This window comes from Protomyctophum parallelum (genome assembly GCF_964188405.1).
Source record: "Protomyctophum parallelum genome assembly, chromosome: 1".
In the NCBI taxonomy this organism is placed as follows: Eukaryota; Metazoa; Chordata; class Actinopteri; order Myctophiformes; family Myctophidae; genus Protomyctophum; species Protomyctophum parallelum.
In genome coordinates, this window is record NC_139697.1 from 88,746,442 (window position 1) to 88,764,215 (window position 17,774).

Here is a 17,774-nt window from a genome sequence, read left to right on the forward strand (position 1 = left end):
CTTTGGTCTCGGGGGGGAGGGGTGGGTGGGATTGTTTGTTTTTGTTTTTGTGTTCCTTGCTTGTGTTTTGTTTTCTTTAAGTCATTCATGATGTTAACGTGTCTTATTGTGATTTTTGTCTTAAATAAAAAACATTTGATAACAAAAAATATATACATACATATTATTGGGGGTCCTTGACATGAAAATGTTTGAGCACCACTGACATAGAAACATGAGGTTTTTCAGAAAACTGTCAGGATTTAGAAGACATTTGTAGAATCGTCCTCAGGTCTAAATGGGTTAAACCTTTCATTAAGCCCTAAGGGTCGCCATACAACTCCTTGGGTCCAAACGGCTGCAAGGAGTTGCGTGGTGGGTGACCCTTTGGTGTGGTTTGGGGCCGTTGAATTCCATGCGTTGAATCACTTGGGACAACTTGGGACGACTTGGGTCAACGTGCAATGTTCAGGACATAATATCACACTGCTGGGACAACGCTAAAACCGCCTTTGGTGTGTGGATGGAGGGCTTTAAGCAAATAATTAGAATTGCTCCCATGACCGTGACCATACAGACTGCGGTGGATTCTTCTACAGCTCTGCCTCTGAGGTCGGAGTGTGACATTCTATGAATTATACGAAACGGAGCCGTATACTGAAAGAAGGACAATGAGAAACCATGTGAAAGGAAAAATGAAGAGAAAGAAATAATGAAAATGATACACAAAGCCAAGACATTAAACTGGGAAAACCAATGGAGACGGAACGTCTGGTTTGCAATGGCACCATTGGTACCAAATCACCAGATTATCAAATAATGAAAACATAATCATATAAGCAAAAAGTACTAATACAGTCATACAATACCAATACAATCACCATACATAAAAACAATAACATGTAATGCATACAACTGATAATGATTATTATAGACAACATTGTCTATAATAAAATATACACAGGCCATGATGCCATATTGCTTCGTCACTTTTTTAAGGCATCCAGGCCTCTTGAAAGCATCCTATGCTTCAGGAGCTAAAGAGAAATATTCCCAGCTCAGTGTTGACTGAGCTGGGAACTTCAAGACCTTCTCTGGTAATTGCTAGAACGCCATGTTATGACAGTTGGTAATTAGGTAAGTGTATTTAAGATTGCTTTATACAGGACCCAGTGCTGTGTTCGCCAAGCGGCCTGGGTGATGCAAAGTACAACGGTGTGTTCTAAGATGATCCCCGGCCAGTAGGCCTACTCTTAGCTGAGTGATAGACTTTGTCAAGCTATTTCAGCGTGTATAGATAATGTCCCCAAAAGTAAGTAGGCCTATACTGACAGGAATGTACTGTAGATTGATCTAAGACATGATTTATTAATATTTATATTTCTTTAAATGTAACTTGTAGAAGTAAATGGTGGATATAATTTAAGGCTTTCTTCAAAGCAGACAAAAGCTCATTCCAATGAATAAGCTTAAAAGTAAAAATGCTTACTCTATGAGGATGAAGTGTGTCAAATGACAATGTGGGACAAGTGTCACTCGCTGAAAATACATCCCGCCCCGCCAAAAAAGTCTAAATGTGTAAATAAATCTTTTGAAATTTTCACATTTACAAGCTCACAATATGTCACAATAGCCGACATATTGTGAGCTTGTAGATTGGCTATTTTTTAATCATAGGTATAAAATGTCTAATTTTAAGGCTTAATTGTATGTTAAATGTATGTTTTGTTTTGTAATAATCAAAATCTTCAAAGGAAATCAGTGGAGTGAAAAGTTTGCCTCTGAGAGTAGAAAAGTAAAACCATCAGACATTGGAAATTCTCAAGTAAAGTAAAAGAATGTCTCAAAATTGTCCTTAATTATAATACTTGAGTAAATGAACTGTACTTTCCACCACTGCTGTTGGCCTAGAGATGAACATATATATATTTTCCCTGGAGATGTGGCTTGGCTCCAGGCGTACATATAAGAAGTAGGCTCACATGTTGTACTACTGGACCCCCATGTCAACTGTAGTAAGATCACATGTTCACAGATCCCATGCATGGTAACATTCTGTACTGCATGTTACATGAATAGGTGACCTCAAACATTTAAACATGCTTTCTATACATCCGGAGTGCATGCTCTCCATGCATTTTGGGGGGCGCCGGGTGGCGTACAACACGTTTGCTCAGTTGAACATTTGCAATTTGAATTTCCTTCGACTTAATTGCTGGAGTGGTTTACGCCGAATAGTGGAGATAGCCCATCTGCAATTGTTCAACCCGTCGCCGCAGTGACATGTTGTGAGCTTGTAGATCTGGTATTTTTGCTATTACTTTTTTGTGGTTGACAGGTTGAACGTGACATGTTTAAAGTGACTTTCTGAGAGGGAAGATTGACAAAGAACTGACTCGTTGAAATTGAATCAGTGTTCTGGGTAGGTATGTAGGAGATTGGTGTGTGTGTTCGGCGGTGCAGACGAACACCCAACCCTGGTATAATTATAGCCTCCTCCTGAGCCTTGTCCACACTGTGGACACGTGACCCGGCGGTGCTGGCTCTGGTTTCAATGGGGCGCAAGAGCAGTACCACCAATACCGCCATGTAAATACCGCCCTCTCACTCATTACACAGGCTTCCCAAAAGACGCTTATTACGTGACAATATTTGTATTTGGATTGTCAGTTTATAATAAAACAACATTGTGTGGGCAAAAAATAAAGAAATAAATGTATGTGACAAAGTAACGTGAATCGATGGATGGTTTTCTCCTCCTATAACGCACAGCGTAACTCAATAACACATGCCACAGTCACTTGAACATAAATGATGGAGAATAAGTACGAGTAATCACCAATTATCGAGTGAGCTTCATGTCTCAGCGTCTCCAACTAAGAAAGACGGGTGGCACATTTTATGTAAAAACAAAAAAAGTCCACCATAAAGGTAGTATATTTTAGACATGCGAATCCCTTGACTCCTTCAAAACCGCTCTCAAAGGGCCCCTACAGACGGCTGCAATTCTGAATCCCCCACCCACCCCTTTTTACCTCCTCTATGATGATTTCCTGTTTTTGGCTATATAGAAGTGTATATTTGTACATCTCTAAAATGTTATGATGAATTGAACAAGGTGGACCCTCTTGTAAACAAGTGTAATGCTTTATTGGTCGTCCACTCACAATTGACAGTGTTTGTATTGAGTTGTACTTGAAATGTACTGTAATTCTGCAAACTGTTAATACATACTTCAATCAATCAATCAATCAAAGACATATCACCATTCTGTCCAGTTGTTAGGCCTACCGTAATTACTTTTGTTTTAAATGTTGAAAATAGGCCTGTAGAAGCTTGCATAGCATCAGACATTATGGGTAATTGAACCTTCAGAATTATTCTGACAGTAAAGAAGCAAAAAGGAGGGTAAATATCTGCGCCAATAATAAAACACTTTACTAAACACTATTGCTGCGTGACATGACAGTGTTCATTTAATGTTGTCTTCAGTGTTATGGCCACAGCTGCAACGTGCCGTGACCCCATGCTATCCTGAGCCTCTCCAAGGGTCAACCTGTATGACCTCCAAGGGTCCTCCAAGGAAGGTCTCCTAAGGCTACAGACCAACGATCATTTAAGGTCTGAATAGATATAGACACAGAGCCCAATAGGGCCGAGCTGGGAAGGGATATATTTTACCGTACATGTAAACTTTGGTTGAACTCTGCCTGAATGTAAAATTTGAAACACTATATGATATGAATTACATTACATTACATTTAAGATATTTACATATATTGTTCCGGCTACAGAAATGAATTACTTAATTTAAGTGCAATTTCCTTAACCTTAATAAATAATATTAAATAATATATAATATTATTAAATAATAATAATAATAATAAAGCAACACTCTTCCTCCCCAAATCTCAGTTTTTTATTGAAACTAGTCAACGTAAATGATGGAGGTTCAAACCAGTTAAATTCCATCATGGACATGTTGAGCGGTTTGCTTACAGATATGCTAGGCGTATGCACACTCACTCCCTCCATAGGACATGAATTGTTTGATGCTACACATAATGGCCTGCACACTCCCTGTGGTGGTGACTGTGGCTCAGGAGGGAGAGCAGGTCGTCCAATGATCCGTGGGTCGGCGGTTCGAATCCCGGCTCCTCCTGTCTACATGTCGAAGTGTCCTTGGGCAAGATACTGAACCCCACATTGCTCCCGATGTGCTTCTGCTGCAAACGTTGTATGAATGGGTGAATGTAATGCACAATCTATGTAAAGCACCTTGGATAAAGGCGCTATATAAATGCACCATTTAGCATTTACCTGTATAGGAAATGCATGGGCCTGTATGTCTTGGAACTAAGCGTGGAGCTTGAGAGGGAATAATCCATAGCTGTCATGTCAGAAGGATCAGGCCCACATTCGTCACATCACGACTCTGGTTGCATAACTGTTCTAGTCAATGAACTGTAAATTGCCTGTGGCTGTTCTGTATTCTAACGCACATTCAAACTTCTCATTTTCTTAACATTAAAAAGTCTACAGATTTTATTTAAACGACTCAAATATTTAATAAATCAAGCCTTTTGTTGCCACTACTGATCCATAGCGCCTCTTGAATCGCTGAAAGGGTTCGTTCTTACTGTTGCAATCCCTCTAGATAGAACCTCTACATTTTGAAATTTGTCTTTGACAAAATCCACATATACTGCAGTATACACATTATTGATATGCAAGTCAAGTAGAATGTAGGGAGGATGTTCCTGTTCTCGGAGTGATATAGTAGGGGCCTGGACAGAGACAAATTTGGTAACACCCTCCCACCCACCCCCCCCGGCTTGTAGAAGGACAGGCAGTAGACAGCTGTGTAACGGGACACGGGGGGTGTCGATTCAGGGCAAATGCACTACTATGGAAAGGCCCACACGTCACCCCCCCCCACGCCATCTCTCGACACCCGGCAGTCGCACAAAGTGGACGGGGACGGACGGGGACGGACGGAGGGGAAACAAGCGTATACGATGGGAGTGAAGTATAAGCAAACAAATATGAGTGGATAAGGTGGGAACTGGGAGGTGGCCAGAGAGTGTGTATACTAGCATATAGGCTGGAGGGGAACGTATACACAGGCCATATAGACCCCTACGAGGGCTCGCATCGTAGGGGGGCCGGGCCGGCAATGACAGGAGTGAATGGACGAAGCAGGTGTCAGGGGGGACGAGCCAGGCCTGTTGCCAGTTGGCTGGCACACAGGCAGGCAGGTCTGAAGGGAGCCCCCTTCCCAGCTGGACCGGGTGGTCCCTAATGGTCCCTATCATATGAATCTCATTTTAAACTGTTACATCTGACTGTCCAAAAGTGCCAGCTCAGTGGCCTAGTGGTTAGAGTGTCTGCCCTTGAGACTGGGAGCTCGGGGTTCCGAGTCCTGTCCTGACTTCCTGTCAACGTTGCAAAGAGGAACTGACATCCATGATGTCAGCTTTCTGCCCACTGATTGGACCCAAAGTGGTTCCTCCGATGCCTCCCTGCTTGACACTCAGCATCAAGGGTTGGACCCTGTGACATACTAGTGTCAGTATGTCCAGGGGGTGTACTTGTACATCAAGCTGCCTCACGCTACAGAAACAGGAGATAGGCTCCTGCCCTGTGGGCCTCATGGCTCGGCAAGGCTACTTACTGTCCAAAAGGGCTGTGCATTTATGATACCATGACTGAATGCACAGGAGGTCATGGATATAAGGTAAAGAGCATCCATTTGATCCTCCCTGATGACACTGGCAGGATGTATTTAATTCCATCACGATAATGAGGTTTAATGTTCCCCAGGAGGATATTTGACACTAAATGTTGAGCCCTGACAAACTGCATCAACATGTAAGACGATACTGTAAAACTCCTCTTTTGAATGTGTCAGAAATGTCCGAACAAACTCCAAGCGCAATTTCAAAAGTAATGTGTCTATGAAAAAGGAACCTTCAGCCATATCTGTTAATCCAACAACTAGGATGATGTGTATCACAAGCGTGGGTGAAAATGTGAGAGAGATTTGAGAGCCTAATGAACCAAATGTCAAATAGCATCATCTTTCACCTCCTATACAATACAATTTTTTCACTGCAGGACTGTATCAACAACTGACAGAAATCACTGCAGGTCTGTATCAGAAACTGACAGAAATCACTGCAGGTCTGTATCAACAACTGACAGAAATCACTGCAGGTCTGTATCAGCAACTGACAGAAAACACTGTCTGTATCACGGGTGCATTGGCTTCGATTCTCTCATGCTGTGTGTAGGTCAGTGGGTGGGAGGACATAAAACAGGGGTAAAAGATGTCTGGCCTTCTTTGGCCCTTGGTCGTGGAACGAACGACCTGCAATCCAGACTAAAATTGGCCTTGAAAGTTCCTTTGAGAAGTTTCAAAAGGATACCTGTCTAAATACTTCCTTAATGTCAACGAAGTCCTCCACACCCACAACACCATGAGGGAGTTCAACAAACCGTGATGTGCAACCCAGATTCGGCACAAACAAGGGATGCCCTACCAACAGTCATTAAGACATGCGAACCCCTTGACTCAAAACCGCTTTAAAGGGCACCTATGCGGACGGCTGCAATTCGAAACTGGCCCCCGTAAAATCTGAATCCCCACCACCCACCCCTTTTCCCCCTCACTGTATATGTTAGCCTTTGTTCATGCCTATACATTTATTGTTTCTGTTTATATTATGTACATTGTGTATTTTCCCCTGCCACTAAAAGATTAGCACTTTGGTGATTTGTTGTATATATTTCATAGGAACTCCCTTAAGGACCCCAGACCCCACTTTGGGAACCACTGTTCTTCTAACCAGATGGTTCTCATGGTCTCACATGAAACAAAAGGGTGATAGAGCTTTATGTGGCTGGCCCAAAACTATGGAAAAGTTCCTGTTAGATCTGCCTCCTCCCTTGACACATTTAAATCATGACTAAAAAAACATGCCTTTTTTCACTAGCCTTTGAACCACTCTATGGACTGCTTTCCATCTCATTGTTATCTCTCTTCTTTCTTCTGCCATTCTATTGGTTTAATCTAATGTTTTAACCCTCTTGTTTTAATGTTGTTTACTGTCTGTAAATGTTGTTTTATTATGTTGTACACTTTGGGTCACCTTGTTTTTTAAAATGTGCTTTAAAATGTACTTGACTTTCCTAAAACATAATTCAAGTCTTTCTTGATCATCTAACCAAAAAGGTTAACATATTTTACCAACGCATAAACTTCTTAATTAATCATAGTGAATTTGGAAAATGCCACAAAAATAGAAAATGTATTACATTTTACATTTCCAAGTCACACAAAGTCTTTCCACCTCAGGAATATCAATGAATCTACCTGTTTCTGGTAATGTACATTTAAGGTAACAGTGCTCAGAAAGATCTTTGACCTTTGGATATATTTTGCATATTGGTTCTGGGGGCTATAATTATTCTTGATAAGAGAATACATTCTTAGTTTTGGTTTATGCCATAATAATCAGACCATCTTTCTTTCTTTATACTTGAGGAACATTAGTCAACATACTCTGAATATTACAACATAATCTATAAAATAAAAATAAAAACCAAAGGGCATACACAAGACACTATGGTATCCTAGTTCCTTAGGCCAGTGGTTCCCAATGTGGGGTCCGGGGACCCCCAGGGGTCCTTGAGGGAGTTCCAGGGGGTACCCAGCTAAATGATAGTTTGGAACCAAATGGACCCTTATGGGTCTGCACAAGTGTACAGACCCATAAGGGTGTACAAATGCAACCCAAGGGTGTACAAATGCCCTAACGGGCCCATTTGGTTCCATTTGTACACTCTCAGAGTTAAATTAACATTGATTTTATAAATTGCGGGTTCCAGAGATAGAAATGCCATTAAATGGGGGTCCGTAGACTAATGCATGTCAAACTGGAGGTTGAGAATCTCTGCTAGAGCCATAAAAATCTTCTCTTATCGGGCCCTGACATATCCCTTCAAAAGGGAGTCTGTGGGCTAATGACTGTCTACTGCCTTATAACCTACAGGCTTTAACCTGATTCAATGCTGATCTCTGCAGAGCTCTACCAGCTGAATCAGTTCAGATGTCCTGGCCTTAGTTGTACGTATGACATTCAAGGAAGGCATATGAGTTGTTCTGACTGTGGGATCTGTAATGATATTTAAGGGCGACCATCTCTAAGGCATCTAGAAGACTCCATATACTCCCTTTGGGTGGTGGGTGAAGATCCATTGTGAGTCACAGGCACGGAGAACACATGCCAACACAACAGTGATATGTTACCATGCATTCTGAAGCTTATCACACACACACACACACACACACACACACACACACACACACACACACACACACACACACACACACACACACACACACACACACACACACACAGTATACAGTGATATGTTACCATGCATTCTGAAGCTTATTACACACACACACACACACACACACACACACAGTATACAGTGATATGTTACCATGCATTCTGAAGCTTATTACACACACACACACACACACACACACACACACACACACACACACACACACACACACACACACACACACACACACACACACACACACACACACACACACACACACACAGTATACAGTGATATGTTACCATGCATTCTGAAGCTTATTACACACACACACACACACACACACACACACACACACACAGATTTTGGAAACCACGATAAGAACAGAATGAACAGGAACACGCTTGCATCTCATATCATATCGTACGTACAGTCAGTCCCTCTGATACAGTAGTAGACGATCATCATGTCATGGTTATCAATATGCTTATGCAGCAACAGGATCCAACGGTTAGAAGAACACTGGCCTGGCCTTAGACGTGCATCTGACATTCAAGGAAGGCATATGAGTTGTTCTGGCTGTGTTGATCCGACGGTTAGGAGAACGAACACGCATGCATTCCTCCCTTGAAGGTCATATGTTCATCCAAGGCCATGCTTAGATATTTGTACTGCTTTACTAGTGTATACCATTACCAATACTGCTATCCCAAACAAAACACAAAACCTTTTATAGATGCTGTCCTAAAACAACTTGTGTTCTGTCTTTATTTACCATATTTACCTTTATATAACACCAAATCAGAAAAATATATTCAGCATATTTTGCAGATCTTGCCGACATTCAGCTAATATAATCTAATTCTGCATACTAAACTTTGTTGGCTATACTTTGACCCCCCCATTTGGAATGTCTTCTGTATATATAACTCTATGGTACTCTGTTGCTACCATAGACTGTAAAAGAAATATGGACAAAGCGTTCTCCGAGTCTGATATGGACGTAAGAAGCCTGTCAGTCCTTGAATTGTAAATCGCCATCTTTCTAGATGCGTTTGGGCCCAGTTGGCCATTGGCTGGCCCAGACAACGAGGCGGGACTTCCCCCCTTCTTCTTCGTTGGTTTTTATTTTGACTCGAATGGGGGGTGGCTCCCGATCATAGACTGTAACGGTAGCCACGCCCCTCAGAACATACTCGACTTCATGGTCTTTTTTTTTTTTTTTTTTTTTTTAGATATTTTTTTGCGGCTTACGCCTTTATTGATTTTTTAAGGGATAGAAAGTAGGCTGACAGGAAACGGGAGAGAGATGGGGGGATGACATGCGGTAAAGGCCGTGTCGGGTCCGGGAGTCGAACCCGCGGCACACCGCGACTGGATCACCAGTCCGGTGCCCAGACCGTTACGCTACGGCCTGGGCCAACTTCATGGTCATTTTTTAAATAAATGGGACCATAAGTTTCCAAAAAGAATATTATGACATGAGAAATTAGACTTTAAACTAGTGACTGGAAGCAGAAAGTATTCATGACCATGTTGGACCTCTATGAAGATATGGGTTTTTTTGGGCCCAATGACAGCGCCACAACAGGCCATTATATGAACTTTCAGGAAGTCCCGATTCCCTTAGTGGCTTCACAAAATATCTGTCTGACTGCCCCCCTGGTTGCTACCTATGGTTGCGACAGCCTTCGAGAAGTGACGGCCGTTATCACGATAATAAATAACATGCATACTAAATGAGTCAGACCTGCGTGGCCGCCCGGTTAAGACTCACCCGTGCTGCGGGTAAAAAAAGATCATCCGTTACAACTAATCCGTGCTGCGGGTTAGAAATGGTATCCGGAGAACTCGCCAGTTTACCAACTCGCCGCGATTTAGTGCATTTTTGTATTAGGCCTACTTCACCTTCATTTAAATTGCATTGAATTGAGAGAGAGAGGAGAGTTGTTTAGAGTTAGCACTAGAGAAAGTAGGAATGTACCGAAACAATGTAATTCATTAGTAAACAATATCCTGAAATTGTAGGCCTACTTACCATTATTAGTATTCACATACTCACCTTTTTATCATCCTCTAGCTGACAATTTAATTGCACAAAATAATTTGATCACTTTGGAAATGAACCATAAGATCTGTGAGTTTGACAGTCACATACTACACTGATGAAGACAGCATGTTAGCATAACGATGAAGACATTGATGAAGAATGTTCGCCATGGCGACTTGGTAAACTGGCGAGTTCTCCGGTATCCTTACAAATCACCCGTGTATGGCTTCCTGTGAGGTTATAGGGCTATAGGTTAGGGATATTGTGTTAGTTTGGAATGATGGGAGGTCGGAATATTGAGAGGTCAGAATAATGGCATGGCACCCCTGAACACAAGCAATGGCTCCGATGAATTAGTTGACAAATCTTCTTCTTCTTGAAAGTCTTACATGAATAGCAAAAGCGGTCGATACAAGATTCTTCTTTATACGAAAGCCATTCTGTTCATAAGGCCTCACCATTTTTCGATCTGCAAGTCTTGTTTAACCCATTCTGGAACCCCTTTTGGTGTTTTTGGTTGTTATACTTCGGTGCAGCCTTTAGCTATTGAAAGATAGCAGATCTACAAGCTCATAGCACGGCACCGAGTGCCACGCTATGAGCTTGTAGATCTGCTATTTTTTTTTTATCTTGAAAATGTGGCACAAATCTTTGAATATATATTATTTCACAGTGAACGTTTTCAACTCAAATCTTTACTTCTTGGAGGGGGGTGGGGGGTCCCTGGAACAACATATTTTCAGATGGGGGTCAGTGGCCAATTACATAGAATTCTGGGGGTCCTTGACATGAAAAAGGTTGAGCACCACTGACATAGAAACATGAGGTTTTTCAGAAATGTATAGAATCGAACTTAGGTCTAAATGGGTTAAATAGACAATAATAATTTACAATTTAGGTAGTTAGCAGGAACTATTTCTCGTGTCCAGTATCACCAGCAGCAGCACAAAACCGCATAGTTCCATGTGACAGAGAGAGGGGTCAAAGTTGAACGCCAGTGCCCCCCACCAAATGACCCCAGTTAGACCTGAGGACGATTCTACAAATGTCTCTCTATCAGCATGAAGGTTTTCTGATAAAAACCTATGCTTCCATGTCAGTGCTTCTCAACCACACTTGAATGTTTTAGCCTATACTTCCCCCCCCCCCCCTTCTTCTTTTTTCCAGTTCCACTGTTGAATATAATAAAATTGTATCACATTACATTGCTATTACAAAAGAAAATGACACTAAATAAAAATCAAAGGCCTGCTTTAGTCTATGTATGTTCAGTTGCAGGGCGATTAAACAAAGGGTCACCCCCCCCGCCCCGTTCACTGTCAAGCAGCTGTCGTTGAATACTATACCTGACTGCTTAAGTGTTGCTCAGCTTTTTTACTCTCTGTCTTCCCCCTAGCTGTGAGCCCCCCCCCCCCCCCCCCCCCCCCTCCTACTCTTGGCACAGCCACGGTGTTAGGGTGAGAGGTGGGAGACCTGAGTGTGAGAGAGGTGTGGGTACAGGCAGCCCCCTCCTCCTTGAGATGTATGAATGCATGCATTTTGTCACACCGAGTATCAGGAATAGGGGCTGTGTGTATAGCCAATGAGGGCACGGCGAGCACCGAGGGTCCCAGCCAATGGCGCCGTGTCTGCCCAGTATATAAGCCGAGAGTGAACACTTGAGAGTTGGGTGACCCTACTTTGTCTTAGGAAAACAGGCTGTAATCCCAAGGACTGTTACCTCAATTCTTTGTCTGGCTCGTGCAGGTAAAAAAAACAAGCTTTTTTTCCTTTCTTCTACCGTAAATCTCAGATAGTTTGTTGTTGTGGAATGAAGGATGGAACTACACAGATATCTGGAGACCTACATGGACACTAAAAGAATCAATTTAAAATGCGTTAGAAACAAATGCTGGTGCATCTGGAATGGATTTTCTATGTATTCATTCAAAGGAAGAATGCTTAACATTTTGGGACATCAGATTGGACTCTGCATGGACAACATTTAATTTGAGCTGTGTTGGACATTAGAGAGCCCATCTAAACGGCATCAGATAGCTGTGTTAGATATAGAAATGCATGCAGAGTTTGCGTGATCTGTTGAGCTGTCTCGTTTAGACATTGATTTGTGCAAACAGGTGATGCAGTTGGAGCTTGTAATTTTAGAATAGGAGTAAAGAGATAGGCTTGGGGTCTTGGATGTCTGGTGGTAACTGAATTTAGCCGGTTTAAAGTCTTAAATTACTTTTTGGGCAATAGGCCAACAGGGTCACTAAATATCATGAAGTCCTAGGCAAAGTGTCCAATGACGGCTGCACCTTAAAAGGCATGCGTGACTACATTATGTACTAATTGAATATAATATAATATAATAGTGCATTTCTTGTGGTACAACAATGCAGTATCAGTGCATGCATCAGTGTTTAATTATTCATGTCACAAATCTTTTCAAGACAGCTTTGTGTGTTATCGACAGTAAGAAGATATGTCTGGAAGTGTTTTACTACAATATCTCTGTGAAGCATATTGTCAAAGAGCTTATTTGGACGGTCAAATCCTCAGTGATGAATTCACTCTGAGAGTGTATAGAAAGGACCCTTGTTGGTTCATTTTAACACCTTCAAAGTTAAATTAACACTGAACACTGAATGAGGTTAAGTAACGGTGACAATGGCAAAACTTGTGTTCTTTGATAGTAGGGGCTCTAATGTATGAAGACATAATTTCTTCATATAAATAAGGCAAGGCAAGACTATTTGTAAAGCACATTTCAGACACAAAGGCAATTCAACGTATAGCCTATACTTTATATACGGCAAGAGAATAAGATGCCGAAGAAATGCCAGTGGTTATTTTTGCCTTGGCGCAAGATTGAGAGGTGGGAGTGTTTCTGTGACAAGAGAGGATATATGGTGTCTAGGAGACACTAAACAGGCCACAGAGTCAGAGGTCAGGCGGATGATAAAAATACCCACCCGGCTAGTTCTGCTCGCCCTAATCTATTCCAAGGTGATATCTGATCCGCGGGGAATTGAGTGACAGTAGTTAACAGAATTCCACCGTCGAGGAAAACGTAAACTCTTTGCAGCTGTCCAACTGAATATCTCCATTTCTAAATGCTAATTGTGGGTACTAAGAACTTACTATTATTAGCTTCTTTCAACTTCTATTATATTTGCATCATGCAACTGCATTGACAGTGTCTTGGAATGTTGTTTCCTCAGCAATTGTAGTGTATGGTCACTTAAATGTAATGCACATTTCCCTCTCTCTCTCTCTGCAGTGTAAGAAACGCAATCATGCCTTTCGGAAACACCCACAACAACTTCAAGCTCAACTTCAAGACTGAAGAAGAGTTCCCTGACCTGTCCAAGCACAACAACCACATGGCCAAGATCCTGACCCCCGAAATGTACGGCAAGCTGAGGGACAAGCAGACCCCCAGCGGCTTCACCCTGGACGATGTCATCCAGACTGGAGTGGACAATCCTGGTGAGTGTCACATGCAGTGCCACACGAAAGCACCAAATAACACACACACACGCACGCACGCACGCACACGTTTGATATATTGTATGTACATATTCTTTCTGCCTGTGTTCAGGTCATCCCTTCATCATGGCCGTGTGTAAAACCGTACATGTTCTGCGTTCTGTGTTCAGGTCATCCCTTCATCATGACCGTCGGCTGCGTTGCCGGAGACGAGGAGTCCTACGAGGTGTTCAAGGATCTGTTCGACCCCATCATCTCAGACCGTCATGGAGGCTACAAGGCCACCGACAAGCACAAGACCGACATGAACTTCGAGAACCTGAAGGTATGGTGGAACATTTCACTTTTAAAGAAATAAACAATGTTGTAGTTTTTTAACGCCTATAAGGTGTATTTAAACCCGGCTTTCCTCTCTGGGTGGTCGTCTATATCAGGGGTTCTCAACCTGGGGGTCCCGAAAGTATTTTGGACAGTACACACATAGTGCATGCATAAACTTTCCTTAATGATTATATCTGGTTTCAGTATTTATTTATGATGTATTTTCTCTATTATTAAGGTTATTGTAGCGGTCAATTTGTATTGGTGGTGGGCGGAGGGTGGTGGTGGGGGTCGCGAGACACGGCCAAAGCATTTCCGGGGGTCCCCATCCCCAGCCAAAAACGTTGAGAACCCCTGCTCTATATCAACATCGTGATCAGACACATGACCTTTCCTCCTGTCTCATTCTATAGGGCGGTGACGACCTGGACCCTGCCTACGTTCTGTCCAGCCGCGTGCGTACCGGCCGCAGCATCAAGGGATACACCCTCCCCCCCCACACCAGCCGTGGAGAGCGCAGAGCTATCGAGAGGCTGTCCGTTGAGGGTAAAGCGGCGTGACTATTAATAGCTTGATAGATATGCATGTACAGTACAGTACAGTACAGGGCTGTTATAGCAGTAAGCTATATAAGGCTGATGACAGACAATAGACGGCATGTCCGCAGAGCAATCTGGAACAGTCTCTGAATTCCATGAATGAGAATGAGTCAGAGTCATATCCTGTGATCACCGCAACAATGAAGCCCATGTAACCGTATCTGTTGTTTAGTCCAGTTGGTCCGGGGACCCCTAAGGGTCCTTGAGGGAGTCCCAGGGGGTCCCCAGCTAAATGATAGTTAGGAACCAAATGGACCCTTATGGGTCTGTATTAACCCATTTTGGGCACGCTACGAGTTGATATATATTTTTTAATCGTAAAAATGTGCCGCAAATCTTTGAATATATATTCTTTCAAAGTGAATGTTTTTAACTTGGGTCTAAGTGGGTTAACTCCGAGAGTGTACAAATGGTAATGGTAATTTGTACACTCTCAGAGTTTAATTAACATTGATTTTACAATATAAAGTGGGGAGTCTCAAATGGGGGGTCCGTAGCCTAATTGCATGTCCTTGAAATGAAAATGGTTGAGAATCACTGCTAGAGCCGTAAAAATCTTCTCTCATGGGGGTCTCTGGCATATCATTTCAAATGGGGGTCCGCGGGGCTCAAAGTTTGGGAACCACTGCAGGTCTAGTCAGATGGGAAGAGGTTTGAGCTCAGCATGTGTTCCTCTCCACAGCTCTGACCCCTCTGGAGGGTGAGTTCAAGGGAAAGTACTACCCCCTGAAGTCCATGACCGACGCCGAGCAGGACGCGCTGATCAACGACCACTTCTTGTTTGACAAGCCCGTGTCTCCCCTGCTGACCTGCGCCGGTATGGCCCGTGACTGGCCCGACGCCAGAGGCATCTGGTGAGTACAAAACCACACAGAATTGTTGGTGTACATCGATTTAGTCAATATGGTTTCACTTCAGAGTCGTGACTGTGCACGTCCCGGCAGTACCTGTTCAGGTGGTAACAGGTCGTCGACCCTAAGCCATCCCAGCCTGTCAAAGTGGGCAGGGGTGAGGTGGGTTCGGGGGGTGAGGCCAAGTAGGAGCCTGACCAGTTTGTTTTGGGAGGTCTGGAGCCTTGTTTTAAGGGCCTTTGAGGTGCTGTGGTACCAAGAGGTGCATGCATATAGTCAAAGAAACCTTGTACGAGGGCTCCTGTTAAGGTCTTCAAGATGTTTTTGTTGACCAGTGAGGAGATCCTGTAAAGGAATCTTGTTCTTTGATTGACCTTTTTGATTACGTTGGTGGCCATTTTATCACCGGAAAGATTGGCCTCCAGGATGGAACCTAGGTAATTTCATCTTTTCGTGTGATAATATTGTCACCCACTCTAACCAAGAAGCCATCTGCCTTGCTGAGATTACTATTTGATCCGAAGAGAATGGATTCAGTTTTTCCCAGGTGTAAGGATAGTTTGTTATCAGTGAGCCAGGTGCAGATTCTACCGAGTTCAGAGCTGAGGGTCTTTTCAACCTGCAGTTTATTCCTGTCCGAGACCAGCAGTGCTGAGTCATCTGTGAACAGGAACAAGTTGCAGTCACAAGCTGATGTCATGTCGTTTACATATATTAGGAACAGTAAAGGCCCTAGTATGCTTCCTTGTGGACAGTGTTCCGTTCACCTCCACCATCTGTTCTCTCCCCTCCAGGTAGGATTGCATCCAGCTCACTGATGTGCTATCAAAACCAATAGCTTTTAGCTTGTTAACCAGTATGGAGTGGTTCACAGTGTCAAAAGCCTTTTGGAGGTCCAGCATGACCAGGGGTTCTTAATCTGGGGGTTGCGACCCCCAGGTCTGCGTGCTTTGATTGATTGATTGATTGATTGTTCCTGTGCAGGCACAACGACGACAAGACCTTCCTCGTCTGGGTGAATGAGGAGGATCATCTGCGTGTCATTTCCATGCAGCAGGGCGGCAACATGAGGGAGGTCTTCAGGCGTTTCTGCACTGGTCTAGCAAAGGTACGTCGTCCATCGAGGCATCAGTGGGGGTTATAGCTCGTACGAGCTTGTAGGTCTGCTATTTTTAAAAAATCGTGGAAATGTGGCGCACATCTTTGAATATATATTCTTTCAGTTTTAACCTAGTTTTAACTCAAATATTTGCTGGGGGGTGGGGTCCCTGGAACAACATATTTTCAGATGGGGGTCCGGCCAATTACATAATATTTTTGGGGGTCCTTGACATGAAAATGTTTGAGAACGAGTCAACGACTAACACAGAAACATAGGCCTATGGGGTTTTTCAGAAAACTGTCAGGATTTTAGAAGAAATTTGTAGAATCGTCCTCACCGGTCTAAATGGGTTTTTAACTTTTAACAAACACCAGCAGCTCTAGATGAGGAGTGGACACACGCCGTTCGTTAATCAAGTGTTATAACTGACTCTGTCTCACCGTCCACCAGATCGAGGAGGTCTTCAAGAAGAACAACCACGGGTTCATGTGGAACGAGCATCTGGGATACGTGCTGACCTGCCCCTCCAACCTGGGAACCGGACTGCGCGGCGGCGTGCACGTCAAGCTGCCCAAGCTGAGCACACACGCCAAGTTCGAGGAGATCCTCACCAGACTGCGTCTGCAGAAGCGCGGCACAGGTATGCATGCACACATGCACTCTCCCTTTCTCTCTCTCTCTCACACACACGCACACACACACACACACACACACACACACACACACACACACACACACACACACACACACACACACACACACACACACACACACACACACACACTACAGAACCATAGATGATTTGTGCTATAATTCAAAGACAATGGGGTCTTATTTTTCTTCCCTTCTCCTCCTCACCACCAGGTGGCGTGGACACCGCCTCCGTGGGTGGCGTGTTCGACATCTCCAACGCGGATCGTCTGGGCTCCTCCGAGGTGTCACAGGTCCAGATGGTGGTCGACGGCGTCAAGCTCATGGTGGAGATGGAGAAGAAGCTGGAGAAGGGCGAGGCCATCGACAGCATGATTCCTTCCCAGAAGTAAAAA

General features: G+C 43.5%; 1 protein-coding gene across 1 annotated transcript; it reads left to right on the forward strand.

The window, feature by feature from the left end:
• The first annotated feature begins 11,972 nt into the window (after positions 1–11,972).
• On the forward strand, positions 11,973–17,774 carry ckma (creatine kinase, muscle a). The gene is made up of 8 exons (XM_083778591.1): positions 11,973–12,130; positions 13,647–13,855; positions 14,026–14,180; positions 14,590–14,722; positions 15,458–15,629; positions 16,611–16,734; positions 17,179–17,368; positions 17,593–17,774. Exons 2-8 carry the CDS (start codon positions 13,663–13,665, stop codon positions 17,769–17,771), a joined length of 1,146 nt encoding a protein of 381 aa, XP_083634717.1. The 5' UTR covers positions 11,973–12,130; positions 13,647–13,662; the 3' UTR covers positions 17,772–17,774.

Coding starts and splice junctions, on each gene's coding strand:
- ckma (XM_083778591.1), top strand. CDS start 13,663: ATGCCTTTCGGAAACACCCACAACAACTTCAAGCTCAACTTCAAGACT. Junction 13,856..14,025: donor GACTGGAGTGGACAATCCTG/GTGAGTGTCACA, acceptor TTCTGTGTTCAG/GTCATCCCTTCATCATGACC. Junction 14,723..15,457: donor CGAGAGGCTGTCCGTTGAGG/GTAAAGCGGCGT, acceptor TCCTCTCCACAG/CTCTGACCCCTCTGGAGGGT.